The sequence below is a fragment of the Hyla sarda genome, chromosome 5 (assembly GCF_029499605.1).
Source record: "Hyla sarda isolate aHylSar1 chromosome 5, aHylSar1.hap1, whole genome shotgun sequence".
Taxonomy (NCBI): Eukaryota; Metazoa; Chordata; class Amphibia; order Anura; family Hylidae; genus Hyla; species Hyla sarda.
The window spans coordinates 40,923,274-40,940,754 of NC_079193.1; the positions used below are offsets into that span (position 1 = coordinate 40,923,274).

The 17,481-nt window shown below is 46.7% G+C and overlaps 1 protein-coding gene across 9 annotated transcripts in view; it reads left to right on the forward strand.

The window, feature by feature from the left end:
- Positions 1 to 17,481, forward strand: part of MYO3A (myosin IIIA) — a 212,176-nt gene that overhangs the window by 126,921 nt on the left and 67,774 nt on the right. For all 9 annotated transcript variants that reach the window (XM_056519327.1, XM_056519328.1, XM_056519330.1 and 6 more), the window contains 3 exons: positions 2,530 to 2,628; positions 2,722 to 2,836; positions 7,498 to 7,624. In XM_056519327.1, coding sequence (XP_056375302.1) covers positions 2,530 to 2,628; positions 2,722 to 2,836; positions 7,498 to 7,624 — 341 coding nt within the window. The remainder of the gene's footprint in view (positions 1 to 2,529; positions 2,629 to 2,721; positions 2,837 to 7,497; positions 7,625 to 17,481) is intronic.

The window sequence follows — 17,481 nt, forward strand, 5'->3', positions numbered from 1 at the left end:
ATGGCTGCCGGGACCGACCCGATATGACACGTGACCCCGCGGCATATCGCGGGAGCCGGCGGAGGACGTAAATATACGTCCTTCGTCGTTAAGGAGTTAAAAGTCGCATATGTATTCCAGGTCCAACCTGGCTTACAGAAAGTGCAGACGTCTGCAGAAAAGGACATTAACACCCACTTTAACAACTGTTCTTGTTCTGCATCCTGAAACAAAGCTACTACATTAATGTTAATGTTAATTATAGAAAGAATTGATTATATAACTAATAACTCTATTAATTTTAAGGCTGAAAATACACACTGCACACCTTGTTAATTTTAGGACATGTACATGCTGGCGTACTCACTACATTTTAACCCCTTAAGGACCAAGGACGTATGAGTACGTCCTTGGTCCCGCTCCTGTGATATAAAGCGGGGTCCCACGGTGACCCCGCATCATATCGCGGCGGGCCTGGCGTCATAGTGAATCCGCCGCTAACAGCGTTCGGCACTGATCACGGTGCCGCGCGCTATTAACCCTTTAGCCACACGCTCAAAGCTGAGCCACGCGGCTAAAAGTTAAAGTAAAAAGTGCCGGTTAGCTCAGGGAGCTGTTCGGGATCGCCGCGGTGAAATCGCGGCATCCCGAACAGCTGTACTAAAGCCTTCCTGCAGTCCAATCGCTGATTGAATGCTTCAAGCCTGAGATCCAGGCTTCAGCAATCAATCGCCGAAAACCCTGATCAATGCATCCCTATGGAGATGCATTGAACACTATTAAAGATCAGTAAATGCAATGTTATAGCCCCTTATGGCGGCTATAATATTGCAAAAGAAAAGTGTAAAAAAAAAAAATTATTAACCCTTTGAATTATCCTTTCCCCTAACAAAAGTTTGAATCACCCGGCATTTCCAATAATAAAAAAAAAAACAGTGTAAATAAAAACAAAAATAAACATATGTGGTATCGCCGCGTGCGGAAATGTCTGAATTAAAAAAATATACCACTAATTAAGCCGCACGGTTAATGGCGTACGCGCAAGAAAATTCCAAAGTCCAAAATAGCGTATTTTTGGTCACTTTTTATATCATGAAAAGATGAATAAAAAGCGATCAAAAAGTCAAATCAATGCTAAAATGGTACCAACAAAAACTTAACGGGTTAAAATTAATGTTGTGTTAAAATAGAATAAGGCACAAAATAATTGTGGAAGATTTTTTACAGACTACGTGAATAACCCATATGTGGCACTAAAATTCCTTAAAAAAATAGAAACATCCATAGTAATACAGCTTCATTCACATTTTGAGGTGGGTAACATACCGAGCAGTTTTTTTTGGGGGGGCTACACTTTTGTTTATGTGCCTGTTGGTGCTGCGATGTCTTCCTTCCTGACGTAATTTCCAGCCTCAGCGCAGCAATGCAAGACTCCGCCCACCAACGTCACAAAACACGGGCTCAAAATTAAATAAAAAAGCCTCCAGAATACGGATATTCATGGTGCGGCATAGGATGTTTTTAATATTTTTTAATTTCTGAGGAGGGTGGATGGGTTGTTGCGGGATAGTTGGAGTGCAGCTATTTAGTGCCAGGCAGGGTGTCACCCGATGCGGTACGCCCTCCCTCCCTATCACTCTCTAGCAACGCTACTGGTAATAAAGGGTAGATAAAGAACTTCGGCTATTAACATAAGTGAAAACTTTTCTGCTTTAAAAAATGCTTTTGTAAGCGGGTTTCCCGGGTTTTCCTTACGTGTGATTGATAAATAGGTCGCATGTGAGCAAAAGTAAGTTAAAATAATTGTCATATAAAAGCCATACGTTTGAAAAGACTGATAAATCTCCGTCCTAGTGATTGTGTTCGGGTTATTTTCCAAGCATGTACACGTTTTGGCTCAGACTGAGAAGCCTGGTTTGCAGCACTTTTCAGCCTGAGACAAAAAAAATGATCTGGACATAGTCAATAGCTGACTACATTTGGGCCATTGAAATGAATTGGACCCCTGCCTGTCTGAGCACAGATACGCCGGTATACCTTTTTGACAATTTCCAGACATTTCCAAGAATTGGTGGCACAAAACATAATGTGTACCTGGCCTTATTGTAGATTTACTAACCACATCTGCTGGAAGTTTGTTCCAAGCATCAACTACTCTTTCAGTAAAATTGTATTAGCTAATAAATAAGGCAAAAAAAAACACTACACACATATAAGGATTTGTATGCCTCTCCCCTGTCCCTTTCTGGTCACTGTTATACCCTATGATATTTCTCAATTGACTCTCATTCATTTCAGCTGCCATAAAGCACACCCCATCCCATACACACAATACAAAAAGGAAGAGCATACCTCCAATATGGCCAGCCCCAGGGAAGTTTTTAAAACTAAGAATACCTTTTCATAAAAAGAAAGAAAAAAAAAAAAGAACAAACATTTTGTCTTTTCTACAAAATGACATCTCAATAATGCAACTAAAATGAAATAATAGAGATGTTCTCTCCAACTCAATCATTGTTTTTTTTATTTTTCATGTTTTGATCTTTTTAGAGGAGAAAAAAATTTCCACATTTTCTATTACATTTACGCCGGATTGTCAGAGAAGAAGAAACTTGTACATTATAAATTGCCAGAAAACAAGCCTCCCAGGTAATGCAATAGATTAGACTGAAACGCGTTACCTTGTGACGGCGACTTATTACTTTTCTACTCTCATTTAGGACCTTATCATTTATCTTTCAGATACCTACAGAATGAGCATATTAAAATGGTACAAGATTTTATGAATAACACGTCCTATAAAACTCAGTTTGACTTAATTGAACAGTGTTTCAAAGTAATAGGTTTTACAATGGAGGTAAGTGATTCCATTTTTTTTCTGTCCCTTGCATTGGCATCATGCATTGTACATATTCGTTCTGTTTCCTCAGAACTAGTAACACTTGTTTCAACTGCGTACACGTTAATAGTGTTGCTCGCGAATATTCGCAATGCAAATTTTATTCGCGAATATCGCATATTCGCGAATTCACGAATATAGCACTATATATTCGTAATTACAAATATTCGTGTTTTTTTTTTTTTTCACAGTACACATCACAGTGTAAAGAAGGCTCTAATACTACTGTGTGAGACTGGTGTGCGAATTTTCACATATACGAAAATAAAACGAGAATATTACGAATATGCGAATATTCGCGAATATATGACGAATATTGGTCCATATATTCGCGAATATTCGTGAATTCGAATATGGCCTATGCAGCTCAACACTACACGTTAATAATAAATATGTATAACTGAGAGTTGTCATGATTATTCAGTGTATTTTGTTAAAGGGGTTATCCAGGAAAAACCTTTTTTTTATAGATCAACTGGCTCCAGAAAGTTAAACAGATTTGTAAATTACTTCTATTAAAAAATCTGAATCCTTTCAGTAGTTATGAGCTTCTGAAGTTAAGGTTGTTCTTTTCTGTCTAAATCCTCTCTGATGATACCTGTCTCGGGAACCGCCCAGTTTAGAAGAGCTATGGGGATTTGCTTCTAAACTGGGTGGTTCCCGAGACACGTGTCATCAGAGAGGATTTAGACAGAAAAGAACAACCTTAACTTCAGAAGCTCATAAGTACTGAGAGGATTAAGATTTTTTAATAGAAGTAATTTACAAATCTGTTTAACTTTCTGGAGCAAGTTGATATATATAAAAAAAGTTTTTCCCTGGATAACCCCTTTAACTATAAAATGGTTTATGCGCCTTTCCTTCCTGGTTTCCTTTTACATCTACGTGGAATTTTGGCATTCCACTGGTTATCAGTTGGGAGAATGGCACAATACAGAAATACAACTCCCCCAACTCCCAAATTATTATTCTTAGGTAGATGGAGATCCAAGAAAGGGAGATGAATCGCGCTGCCACATGAAGTATGTATAGGTAAATTTATTGCACACAAAGGATCCACGCAACGCGTTACAAAGCCGATCCGGCTTTTTCGTCAGGCGTCGTTGACGCCTGACGAAAAAGCCGGAGCGGCTTTGTAACGTGTTGCGTGGATCCTTTGTGTGCAATAAATTTACCTATACATATTTCTTGTGGCAGTGCGATTCATCTCCCTTTCTTGGATCTCCTTTTACCTATATTTGCGCCTGGATGCTGGGAGGGGGGGGGGGGGCAGAGGGGGCCATGCCCCCCCCCCCCCCCACATTTAAAATAAATAGGGATGTCCCGATACTGGTATCGGGGCCAGTGGCATACTAACCGGCTGGGTACAAAGGGCCCACTGCAGCTGCTGGGGATGAAGATACCTGATGATGGCTCCGCCCCCAGCACTGGAGAGAACGGGGACCGAGAGCCTCCGGAGCACAGAGCAGCTTCATGTGAGGTGAGTGATGTCCCGTGTCCTCCATTTCTCCCCCCTGATCAGCAGTATATCCTGGGGCTGAGTAATGTGTATAGTAGCAGTCCAGTGGGGTCACTTTCCCTCCTCCAGTGTCCACAGGTCACCAACAGGTCACATTATCAGAAATATTTTTGGGAAAAATCGTGGCAAAATTGCGCGATTTGCCGCGATTTTTCGTAAATCGCGCTAGAACTGCACAATTTTTGCCACGATTTTTCCATAAATTGTTCTGGTAATGTGACCTGTTGGAGACCTGTGGACACTGGAGGAGGGAAAGTGACCCCTCTGGAAGGACAACATGTGAACACACTGCTAGTTTATCATTAACCCCTTAAGGGTACATTCACATGTACAGGATCTGCTGCATATTTTGTGCAGCTGATTTTGCAACCCATTAGCTTCAATAGGTAGCAAAATCAGCTGCAGAAAATATGCAGCAGATCCTGTACGTGTGAACGTATCCTAAGGGCTCATTCAGGGGTGGATCCACAGTGTATTTTACGCTGCAGATCCCCCGACAATGGACCCTACAGTGCTGACTCCATCTGTGCCTGCCCATAACGGCAATCCTCCGCTACGAGCAGACACGCTTTGATGTGTATACTCGCACACATCATGGCCGCTCCTCCCGCTCTCTGAGCTAGGCCGAGAGCAGCCGCCATGTGTGCGAGTATACACATTAAAGCGTGTCTGCTCGTAGTGGAGGATTGCCGTTATGATCAGGCACAGATGGAGGCAGCACTGTAGGGTCCATTGTCGGGGGATCCGCAGCGTAAAATATGCTGGGGATCCGTCCGTGTAAATGAGCCCTAAGGACACAAGGCGTATGTGTACACACAGTGCCTGCTCCCACTGTGTTGTATAAACCATTAGCTAGAACCCTCAGCTAATGCCAGACATCACCAATCAGGCTGATGTCTGACATTAACACTTTAGATGCCGCTATCAAAGTTGATGGTAGTGTCCAAAGGTTTTAACCCCTTAAGGACATAGCGTTTTTCCGTTTTTGCACTTTTGTTTTTTCCTCACCTTTTTAAAAATCATAACCCTTTCAATTTTGCACCTAAAAATCCATATGATGGCTTATTTTTTGTGCCACCAATTCTACTTTGTAGTGACATCAGTCATTTTACCCAAAAATCGACGGCAAAAACAGAAAAAAAAAAAATCATTGTGCAACAAGAATGTATGAAGATTTTAAATTAAAATTTTAAATTTTTTTTTTATTAAACATGTTTTGCACAGTGTGTGTATTTATTTATGATATATATAAATATATAATATACACATACACACACGTTTTAAAATTGCCCCCCCACTTTGGTCACTGGCCCCCCCGATGTGCCCCACCTAAATATGAATGCTGGAGACGCCACTGGCCGCAGCTGCCGCTATTACAGGATTCCTGATCAAGCGCATTGAGTGTTGTGCCTCCTTTTGCACAACTCGCATAGGTGAGTGCGTTTTGATTGGGCTCTTCACTATCTCATCCATCAGGCTCCATCCAGGGGAGCGCACCCTGTTCTCTTTTGTAAATTATTATTTTTGGAAGAGTTCAGAGCCACGGCTACTCGGCTGGCCAATGCAGCAGCAGAAATCACTGTTCATTGGTCAGCCGAGTACTGAGGCAGTGGTCACTAGGACTAACAGTTTTTAGGGGGGAGGTTTGCGATCGGCACATAATTCCTTCAAATGGCAAATAGAGGCAGACCACATAACAACAGTCAAACAACAACCATAGCAGTTGCGTGATCTGCCTCTATGGAAGGTACGACCCTGTATATAGCGGAATGAGTTGTCTACTCTGAGAAGGAAGCTCTGATGATGTCCTGTACGTGTCCATATGTGGACAGTTGCTATGGTTTAATAGATTCTTAATTATTTGAAAAGGACCCGTGACCATTTATCATTTGGCAATTCAGGGAATCAGTCAGATGGGTGTGAACTTAATTTTACTAATGGGAGTGACTATTAGGTAATGGGGGTTATACCATCAGGAGTGTGTATCAGGCAGACAAGCCCCCCCCCCCCCCCCCCCCAATGTAAAATACTCACACCCCCTGACCGTATTATCCTGCCAATCACCTGTTAGTCACTCCCATTATTAAAATTAAGTTCCCGCCCATTTGACTGATTCCCTGAATTGTCAGATAAACTATAAACCCTCATATCACTTTACAGCGCTCTTCACTGCTGTCTCGGCCGCCGCCGCTGCCTCCTCTTGCCTGCCGATCCCCCTGCTGCCTGCTCCACTTGCAAGTCCCAGTCCACGCATGCTCCAGAGGTACCTGCCGCTGGTCCCCCTGCATCAATGGCCCCCGCCGCCATCTTCCCCCATTCAGCCTTGATTTCTTGGGGTGGGCAGAGCAGGGGATCTGAACTTTCACCCCCGCCTCTGCCCTGCGATTCGCTGGTGAGTCCTGACCGGCCAATCGCAGGGGATAGGAGGAGGTGGCACCCCTGCCACCTCGCTCCTATCCTTCAGGATGGTCGGAGCTGTCTCTGACAGACTTCTTCTGAAGAGGAGGTAAGAAGGGACTATGTTGTCAGCTGCCAGATGAGGAAGGAGAAAGATTCTGTCCAGAGTCCAACCACAGTGGCTTAGAATAGCAGCAGCACAACATGTAAGAAATTTTAAACAAAAATTATTAAAAGTTATATATATATATATATATATATATACATATATATATATATATATATATATATATATAATGCTAGAACTAATACACCATGAAATACTTTTAGTATGAAAATAATTCATGGGATAAATCTCAGTTAATCGTCATGTGACCAACATTCATGCCATTACACTGGACATCTGAATAATATTATAATGTATTCTATAACTCTTCATAAAGTATATTGCAGTCTTTCTCAACCAGTGTGGCTCCAGCTGTTGCAAAACTACAACTCCCAGCCTTTGGCTGTTCGGGCATGCTGGGAGTTGAAGTTTTGCAACAGCTGGAAGAACACTGATTGGCAACATAAATATTGATTTTGATGCCCTTTTTTATTTTGCCTGAATTATCTATTTCTCATTTACCATTATAAAATATTGCTTTCTCTGTTTAATATCTGTTGTGATGAAATAGCTTACACGTGAAATGTTTATTTGAAGGAACTCGGAAGTGTGTACAGTATCCTGGCTGCTATTCTGAATGTGGGGAATATAAACTTCACGTCGGTGGCGTCAGAACATCAGATAGATAAGAGCAACATCTCCAATCCATCTGTACTGGAAAACTGTAAGGTTCAAGAATGTTACATCTTACAAATATAAAATATCACTGGAAGTTATCTACCTGTTCTGTGCAGATCGGTCACATGTCAAGTACTGTATAATGATTGTACGGAGGCAAGAACTAGAATTATGTCTGTCCATATACATTGCTCAGAAAAATAAAGGGAGCACTTAAATAACATAATGTAACTCCAAGTCAATGACACTTCTGTGAAATCACACTGTCCACTCAGGAAGAACACTGATTGACAATCAATTTCACATGCTGTTGTGCAAATGGAACAGACAACAGGTGGAAATTATAGGCAATTAGCAAGACACCCCCCAATAAAGGAGTGGTTCTTCAGGTGGTGACCACAGACCACTTCTCAGTTCCAATGCTTCCTAGCAGATGTTTTGGTCACTTTTGAATGCTGGCGGTGCTTTCACTCTAGTGGTAGCATGAGACGGAGTCTACAACCCACACAAGTGGCCAAGTGGCTCAGGTAGTGCCGCTCATCCAGGATGGCCCATCAATGCGAGCTGTGGCAAGAAGGTTTGCTGTGCATGTGTCCAAAACAGACTCCATGAGGGTGGAATGAGGGCCCAACGTCCACAGTTGGGGGTTGTGCTTACAGCCCAGTACCGTGCAGGACGTTTGGCATTTGCCAGAGAACACAAAGATTGGCAAATTCGCCACTGGCGCCCTGTGCTCTTCACCAGTTTGACGGTGGGTCAGTAATGGTGTTGCATGGCATTTCTTTGGGGGGCCGCACAGCCCTCCATGTGCTTGCCAGAGGTAGCCTGACTGCCATTAGGTACCGAGATGAGATCCTCAGACCCCTTGTGAGACCATATGCTGGTGCGGTTGGTCCTGGGTTCTTCCTAATGCAAGACAATACTAGACCTCATGTGGCTAGAGAGTGTCAGCAGTTCCTGCAAGAGGAAGCCATTGATGCTATGGACTGGCCCGCCCGTTCCCCAGACCTGAATCCGATTGAGCACATCTGGGACATCATGTCTCGCTCCATCCATCAATGCCACGATGCACCACAGACTGTCCAGGAGTTGGCGGATGCTTTAGTCCAGGTCTGGGAGGACATCCCTCAGGAGACCATCCACCGCCTCATCAGGAGCATACCCAGGCATTGTAGGGAGGTCATACGGGCACTTGGAGGCCACACACACTACTGAGCCTCATTGTGACTTGTTTTAAGGACATTACATAAAGTTGGATCAGCCTGTAGTGGGGTTTTCCCCTTGGATTTTGTGTGACTCCATATCCAGACCTCCATGGGTTGATACATTTGATTTCCATTGATAATTTTTGTTTGTGATTTTGTTGTCAGTTCATTCAACTATGTAAAGACGAAAGTATTTCATAGGATTAGTTCATTCATTCAGATCTAGGAAGTGTTATCTTAGTGTTCCCTTTTATTTTTTTGAGCAGTGTATATGATAAATGAAGTGTAGCTGGGTCTTCAAGCTATGTAATATCCAATCTGTTGCTGTGACTTCTTCTCTACTTTAAACTCTACCCAGAATAATTGACTTTTACAAAATTGATGATTTTCATGATATTTTCAAGACCCACCCTTTCTTGTCTTTATATCCCAACCTCATATCCAATCCCCATGTTACGCCGAGCGCTCCGGGTCCCCGCTCCTCCCCGGAGCGCTCGCAACATCCTCGCTACTGCAGCGCCCCGGTCAGATCCACTGACCGGGTGCGCTGCGATACCGCCTCCAGCCAGGATGCGATTCGCGATGCGGGTGGCGCCCGCTCGCGATGCGCACCCCGGCTCCCGTACCTGACTCGCTCTCAGTCGGTCCTGTCCCGACGCGCGCGGCCCCGCTCCCTAGGGCGCGCGCGCGCCGGGTCTCTGCGATTTAAAGGGCCACTGCGCCACTGATTGGCGCAGTTGTTCTAATTAATGTGTTCACCTGTGCACTCCCTATGTATACCTCACTTCCCCTGCACTCCCTCGCCGGATCTTGTTGCCATCGTGCCAGTGAAAGCGTTTCCTTGTGTGTTCCTAGCCTGTGTTCCAGACCTCCTGCCGTTGCCCCTGACTACGATCCTTGCTGCCTGCCCCGACCTTCTGCTACGTCCGACCTTGCTCTTGTCTACTCCCTTGTACCGCGCCTATCTTCAGCAGTCAGAGAGGTTGAGCCGTTGCTAGTGGATACGACCTGGTTACTACCGCCGCTGCAAGACCATCCCGCTTTGCGGCGGGCTCTGGTGAATACCAGTAGTAACTTAGAACCGGTCCACTAGCACGGTCCACGTCAATCCCTCTCTGGCACAGAGGATCCACCTCCTGCCAGCCGGCATCGTGACAGTAGATCCGGCCATGGATCCCGCTGAAGTTCCTCTGCCAGTTGTCGCCGACCTCACCACGGTGGTCGCCCAGCAGTCGCAACAGATAGCGCAACAAGGCCACCAGCTGTCTCAACTGACCGTGATGCTACAGCAGCTACTACCACAGCTTCAGCAATCATCTCCTCCGCCAGCTCCTGCACCTCCTCCGCAGCGAGTGGCCGCTTCCGGCCTACGACTATCCTTGCCGGATAAATTTGATGGGGACTCTAAGTTTTGCCGTGGCTTTCTTTCACAATGTTCCCTGCACTTGGAGATGATGTCGGACCAGTTTCCTACTGAAAGGTCTAAGGTGGCTTTCGTAGTCAGCCTTCTGTCTGGGAAAGCTCTGTCATGGGCCACACCGCTCTGGGACCGCAATGACCCCGTCACTGCCTCTGTACACTCCTTCTTCTCGGAAATTCGAAGTGTCTTTGAGGAACCTGTCCGAGCCTCTTCTGCTGAGACTGCCCTGCTGAACCTGGTTCAGGGTAATTCTTCCGTTGGCGAGTACGCCATACAATTCCGTACTCTTGCTTCCGAATTATCCTGGAATAATGAGGCCCTCTGCGCGACCTTTAAAAAAGGCCTATCCAGCAACATTAAAGATGTTCTGGCCGCACGAGAAATTCCTGCTAACCTGCATGAACTCATTCATCTAGCCACTCGCATTGACATGCGTTTTTCCGAAAGGCGTCAGGAACTCCGCCAGGATATGGACTTTGTTCGCACGAGGCGTTTTTTCTCCCCGGCCCCTCTCTCCTCTGGTCCTCTGCAATCCGTTCCTGTGCCTCCCGCCGTGGAGGCTATGCAAGTTGACCGGTCTCGCTTGACACCTCAAGAGAGGACACGACGCCGCATGGAGAATCTTTGCCTGTACTGTGGCGGTACCGAACACTTCCTGAAGGATTGTCCTATCCGTCCTCCCCGCCTGGAAAGACGTACGCTGACTGCGCACAAAGGTGAGACAGTTCTTGATGTCAACTCTGCTTCTCCACGCCTTACTGTGCCTGTGCGGATATCTGCCTCTACCTTCTCCTTCTCTACTATGGCCTTCTTGGATTCCGCATCTGCAGGAAATTTTATTTTGGCCTCTCTCATCAACAGGTTCAACATCCCGGTGACCAGTCTCGCCAGACCCCTCTACATCAATTGTGTTAACAATGAAAGATTGGACTGTACCGTACGTTACCGCACGGAGCCCCTCCTAATGTGCATCGGACCTCATCACGAAAAAATTGAGTTTTTGGTCCTCTCCAATTGCACTTCCGAAATTCTCCTTGGACTACCATGGCTTCAGCGCCATTCCCCAACCCTTGATTGGTCCACAGGAGAGATCAAGAGCTGGGGTACTTCTTGTTTCAAGGACTGTCTTAAACCGGTTCCCAGTACTTCCTGCCGTGACCCTGTGGTTCCCCCTGTAACCAAACATGTAAAAAAAGAAAATGGCAGCAGCACACTTGGTCAACAAAATGGAGGCTCTTAGCGCACTTTTTGATCAAAACGTGTCCCCCATCCACCACGCGGAGGTGGCCTCTTATCGGATGGGTCCCTAAACACTCACCTACCTCAGGCTGGGTGACATGTTGGATCCACTAACGATCCAAACCACCTCCTGTGAAAATAGGGGAGGGGATGCACGGCTACAGAGGGAGCCACTCCCCCCAAATTTGCACAGCAAAGAAAAAAAAAATGAAAATGTAGCCAGCACCTAAACCCAATACACGGGTGCACGCTGCTGTGGCAAGTACAAAACATGTAAAAAAAGAAAATGGCAGCAGCACACTTGGTCAACAAAATGGAGGCTCTTAGTGCACTTTTTGATCAAAACGTGTCCCCCATCCACCACGCGGAGGTGGCCTCTTATCGGATGGGTCCCTAAACACTCACCTACCTCAGGCTGGGTGACATGTTGGATCCACTAACGATCCAAACCACCTCCTGTGAAAATAGGGGAGGGGATGCACGGCTACAGAGGGAGCCACTCCCCCCAAATTTGCACAGCAAAGAAAAAAAAAATGAAAATGTAGCCAGCACCTAAACCCAATACACGGGTGCACGCTGCTGTGGCAAGTACAAAACATGTAAAAAAAGAAAATGGCAGCAGCACACTTGGTCAACAAAATGGAGGCTCTTAGCGCACTTTTTGATCAAAACGTGTCCCCCATCCACCACGCGGAGGTGGCCTCTTATCGGATGGGTCCCTAAACACTCACCTACCTCAGGCTGGGTGACATGTTGGATCCACTAACGATCCAAACCACCTCCTGTGAAAATAGGGGAGGGGATGCACGGCTACAGAGGGAGCCACTCCCCCCAAATTTGCACAGCAAAGAAAAAAAAAATGAAAATGTAGCCAGCACCTAAACCCAATACACGGGTGCACGCTGCTGTGGCAAGTACAAAACATGTAAAAAAAGAAAATGGCAGCAGCACACTTGGTCAACAAAATGGAGGCTCTTAGCGCACTTTTTGATCAAAACGTGTCCCCCATCCACCACGCGGAGGTGGCCTCTTATCGGATGGGTCCCTAAACACTCACCTACCTCAGGCTGGGTGACATGTTGGATCCACTAACGATCCAAACCACCTCCTGTGAAAATAGGGGAGGGGATGCACGGCTACAGAGGGAGCCACTCCCCCCAAATTTGCACAGCAAAGAAAAAAAAAATGAAAATGTAGCCAGCACCTAAACCCAATACACGGGTGCACGCTGCTGTGGCAAGTACAAAACATGTAAAAAAAGAAAATGGCAGCAGCACACTTGGTCAACAAAATGGAGGCTCTTAGCGCACTTTTTGATCAAAACGTGTCCCCCATCCACCACGCGGAGGTGGCCTCTTATCGGATGGGTCCCTAAACACTCACCTACCTCAGGCTGGGTGACATGTTGGATCCACTAACGATCCAAACCACCTCCTGTGAAAATAGGGGAGGGGATGCACGGCTACAGAGGGAGCCACTCCCCCCAAACTTGCACAGCAAAGAAAAAAAAAATGAAAATGTAGCCAGCACCTAAACCCAATACACGGGTGCACGCTGCTGTGGCAAGTACAAAACATGTAAAAAAAGAAAATGGCAGCAGCACACTTGGTCAACAAAATGGAGGCTCTTAGCGCACTTTTTGATCAAAACGTGTCCCCCATCCACCACGCGGAGGTGGCCTCTTATCGGATGGGTCCCTAAACACTCACCTACCTCAGGCTGGGTGACATGTTGGATCCACTAACGATCCAAACCACCTCCTGTGAAAATAGGGGAGGGGATGCACGGCTACAGAGGGAGCCACTCCCCCCAAATTTGCACAGCAAAGAAAAAAAAAATGAAAATGTAGCCAGCACCTAAACCCAATACACGGGTGCACGCTGCTGTGGCAAGTACAAAACATGTAAAAAAAGAAAATGGCAGCAGCACACTTGGTCAACAAAATGGAGGCTCTTAGCGCACTTTTTGATCAAAACGTGTCCCCCATCCACCACGCGGAGGTGGCCTCTTATCGGATGGGTCCCTAAACACTCACCTACCTCAGGCTGGGTGACATGTTGGATCCACTAACGATCCAAACCACCTCCTGTGAAAATAGGGGAGGGGATGCACGGCTACAGAGGGAGCCACTCCCCCCAAATTTGCACAGCAAAGAAAAAAAAAATGAAAATGTAGCCAGCACCTAAACCCAATACACGGGTGCACGCTGCTGTGGCAAGTACAAAACATGTAAAAAAAGAAAATGGCAGCAGCACACTTGGTCAACAAAATGGAGGCTCTTAGCGCACTTTTTGATCAAAACGTGTCCCCCATCCACCACGCGGAGGTGGCCTCTTATCGGATGGGTCCCTAAACACTCACCTACCTCAGGCTGGGTGACATGTTGGATCCACTAACGATCCAAACCACCTCCTGTGAAAATAGGGGAGGGGATGCACGGCTACAGAGGGAGCCACTCCCCCCAAATTTGCACAGCAAAGAAAAAAAAAATGAAAATGTAGCCAGCACCTAAACCCAATACACGGGTGCACGCTGCTGTGGCAAGTACAAAACATGTAAAAAAAGAAAATGGCAGCAGCACACTTGGTCAACAAAATGGAGGCTCTTAGCGCACTTTTTGATCAAAACGTGTCCCCCAAAAAGTGCGCTAAGAGCCTCCATTTTGTTGACCAAGTGTGCTGCTGCCATTTTCTTTTTTTACATGTTTCGTACTTGCCACAGCAGCGTGCACCCGTGTATTGGGTTTAGGTGCTGGCTACATTTTCATTTTTTTTTCCCCCTGTAACCGGTCTCCCTAAGGCTTATATGGACTATGCTGACGTATTTTGCAAAAAACAAGCTGAGACTTTACCTCCTCACAGGCCTTATGACTGTCCTATTGACCTCCTCCCGGGCACTACTCCACCCCGGGGCAGAATTTATCCTCTGTCCGCCCCAGAGACTCTTGCTATGTCTGAATACATCCAGGAAAATTTAAAAAAGGGGTTTATCCGCAAATCCTCCTCTCCTGCCGGAGCTGGATTTTTCTTTGTGTCCAAAAAAGATGGCTCCCTACGTCCTTGCATTGATTACCGCGGACTTAATAAAATCACGGTAAAGAACCGCTACCCCCTGCCTCTTATCTCAGAACTCTTTGATCGCCTTCAAGGTGCCCACATCTTTACCAAACTGAACTTAAGAGGTGCTTATAATCTCATCCGCATCAGGGAGGGGGACGAATGGAAAACTGCATTTAACACTAGAGATGGACACTTTGAGTATCTGGTCATGCCCTTTGGCCTGTGCAACGCTCCTGCCGTCTTCCAAGACTTTGTTAATGAAATTTTTCGTGATCTCTTATATTCCTGTGTTGTTGTGTATCTGGACGATATTCAGATTTTTTCTGCCAACTTAGAAGAACACCGCCAGCATGTCCGCATGGTTCTTCAGAGACTTCGAGACAATCAACTTTATGCCAAAATGGAGAAATGTCTGTTTGAATGTCAATCTCTTCCTTTCCTAGGATACTTGGTCTCTGGCCAGGGACTACAAATGGACCCAGATAAACTCTCTGCCGTCTTAGATTGGCCACGCCCCTCCGGACTCCGTGCTATCCAACGTTTTTTGGGGTTCGCCAATTATTACAGACAATTTATTCCACATTTTTCCACTATTGTGGCTCCTATCGTGGCTTTAACCAAGAAGAATGCCAATCCTAAGTCCTGGTCTCCTCAAGCGGAAGACGCATTTAAACGGCTCAAGTCTGCCTTTTCTTCTGCTCCCGTGCTCTCCAGACCTGACCCATCTAAACCCTTCCTATTGGAGGTTGATGCCTCCTCAGTGGGAGCTGGAGCGGTCCTTCTACAAAAAAATTCTTCCGGGCATGCTGTTACTTGTGGGTTTTTTTCTAGGACCTTCTCTCCGGCGGAGAGGAACTACTCCATCAGGGATCGAGAACTACTGGCCATTAAATTGGCACTTGAGGAATGGAGGCATCTGCTGGAGGGATCAAAATTTCCAGTTATCATTTACACCGATCACAAGAATCTCTCCTATCTCCAGTCTGCCCAACGGCTGAATCCTCGCCAGGCCAGGTGGTCTCTGTTCTTTGCCCGTTTTAACTTTGAAATTCATTTTCGCCCTGCCGACAAGAACATTAGGGCCGATGCTCTCTCTCGTTCCTCGGATGCCTCGGAAGTAGAGCTCTCTCCGCAACACATCATTCCTCCTGACTGTCTGATCTCCACTTCTCCAGCCTCCATCAGGCAAACTCCTCCAGGGAAGACCTTCGTTTCTCCACGCCAACGCCTCGGGATTCTCAAATGGGGTCACTCCTCCCACCTCGCTGGCCATGCGGGCATCAAAAAGTCCTTGCAACTCATCTCTCGTTTCTATTGGTGGCCGACTCTGGAGACGGATGTTGTTGATTTTGTGCGGGCCTGTACTGTCTGTGCCCGGGATAAGACTCCTCGCCAGAAGCCTGCTGGTCTCCTTCATCCTCTGCCTGTCCCCGAACAGCCTTGGTCTCTGATTGGTATGGACTTTATTACAGACTTACCCCCATCCCGTGGCAACACTGTTGTTTGGGTGGTCGTTGATCGATTTTCCAAGATGGCACATTTTATTCCTCTTCCTGGTCTTCCTACAAAAACAATTTTTTGTACACATTTTTCGTCTTCACGGTTTGCCCACGCAGATCGTCTCGGATAGAGGCGTCCAATTCGTGTCAAAATTCTGGAGGGCTCTCTGTAAACAACTCAAGATTAAATTAAACTTCTCTTCTGCTTATCATCCTCAATCCAATGGGCAAGTAGAAAGAATTAACCAGGTCCTGGGTGACTATTTACGGCATTTTGTTTCCTCCCGCCAGGATGACTGGGCAGATCTTCTACCATGGGCCGAATTCTCGTACAACTGCAGAGTCTCTGAATCTTCTTCCAAATCCCCATTTTTCGTGGTGTACGGCCGTCACCCTCTTCCCCCCCTCCCTACTCCCTTGCCCTCTGGTTTGCCCGCTGTGGATGAAGTAACTCGTGATCTTTCCACCATATGGAAAGAGACCCAAAATTCTCTTTTACAGGCTTCATCTCGCATGAAAAAGTTTGCCGATAAGAAAAGAAGAGCTCCCCCCATTTTTTCTCCCGGAGACAAGGTATGGCTCTCCGCTAAATATGTCCGCTTCCGTGTCCCCAGCTACAAACTGGGACCACGCTATCTTGGTCCTTTCTAAATCTTGTGCCAAATTAATCCTGTCTCTTACAAACTTCTTCTTCCTCCTTCTCTTCGTATTCCTAATGCCTTTCATGTCTCTCTTCTTAAACCACTCATCATCAACCGTTTCTCTCACAAACTTGTTTCTCCCACTCCTGTTTCCGGTTCTTCTGACATCTTCTCCGTGAAGGAGATACTGGCCTCCAAGACGGTCAGAGGGAAAACATTTTTTTTGGTTGATTGGGAGGGCTGTGGTCCTGAAGAGAGATCCTGGGAACCTGAGGACAATATCCTAGACAAAAGTCTGGTCCTCAGGTTCTCAGGCTCCAAGAAGAGGGGGAGACCCAAGGGGGGGGGGTACTGTTACGCCGAGCGCTCCGGGTCCCCGCTCCTCCCCGGAGCGCTCGCAACATCCTCGCTACTGCAGCGCCCCGGTCAGATCCACTGACCGGGTGCGCTGCGATACCGCCTCCAGCCGGGATGCGATTCGCGATGCGGGTGGCGCCCGCTCGCGATGCGCACCCCGGCTCCCGTACCTGACTCGCTCTCCGTCGGTCCTGTCCCGGCGCGCGCGGCCCCGCTCCCTAGGGCGCGCGCGCGCCGGGTCTCTGCGATTTAAAGGGCCACTGCGCCACTGATTGGCGCAGTTGTTCTAATTAGTGTGTTCACCTGTGCACTCCCTATGTATACCTCACTTCCCCTGCACTCCCTCGCCGGATCTTGTTGCCATCGTGCCAGTGAAAGCGTTTCCTTGTGTGTTCCTAGCCTGTGTTCCAGACCTCCTGCCGTTGCCCCTGACTACGATCCTTGCTGCCTGCCCCGACCTTCTGCTACGTCCGACCTTGCTCT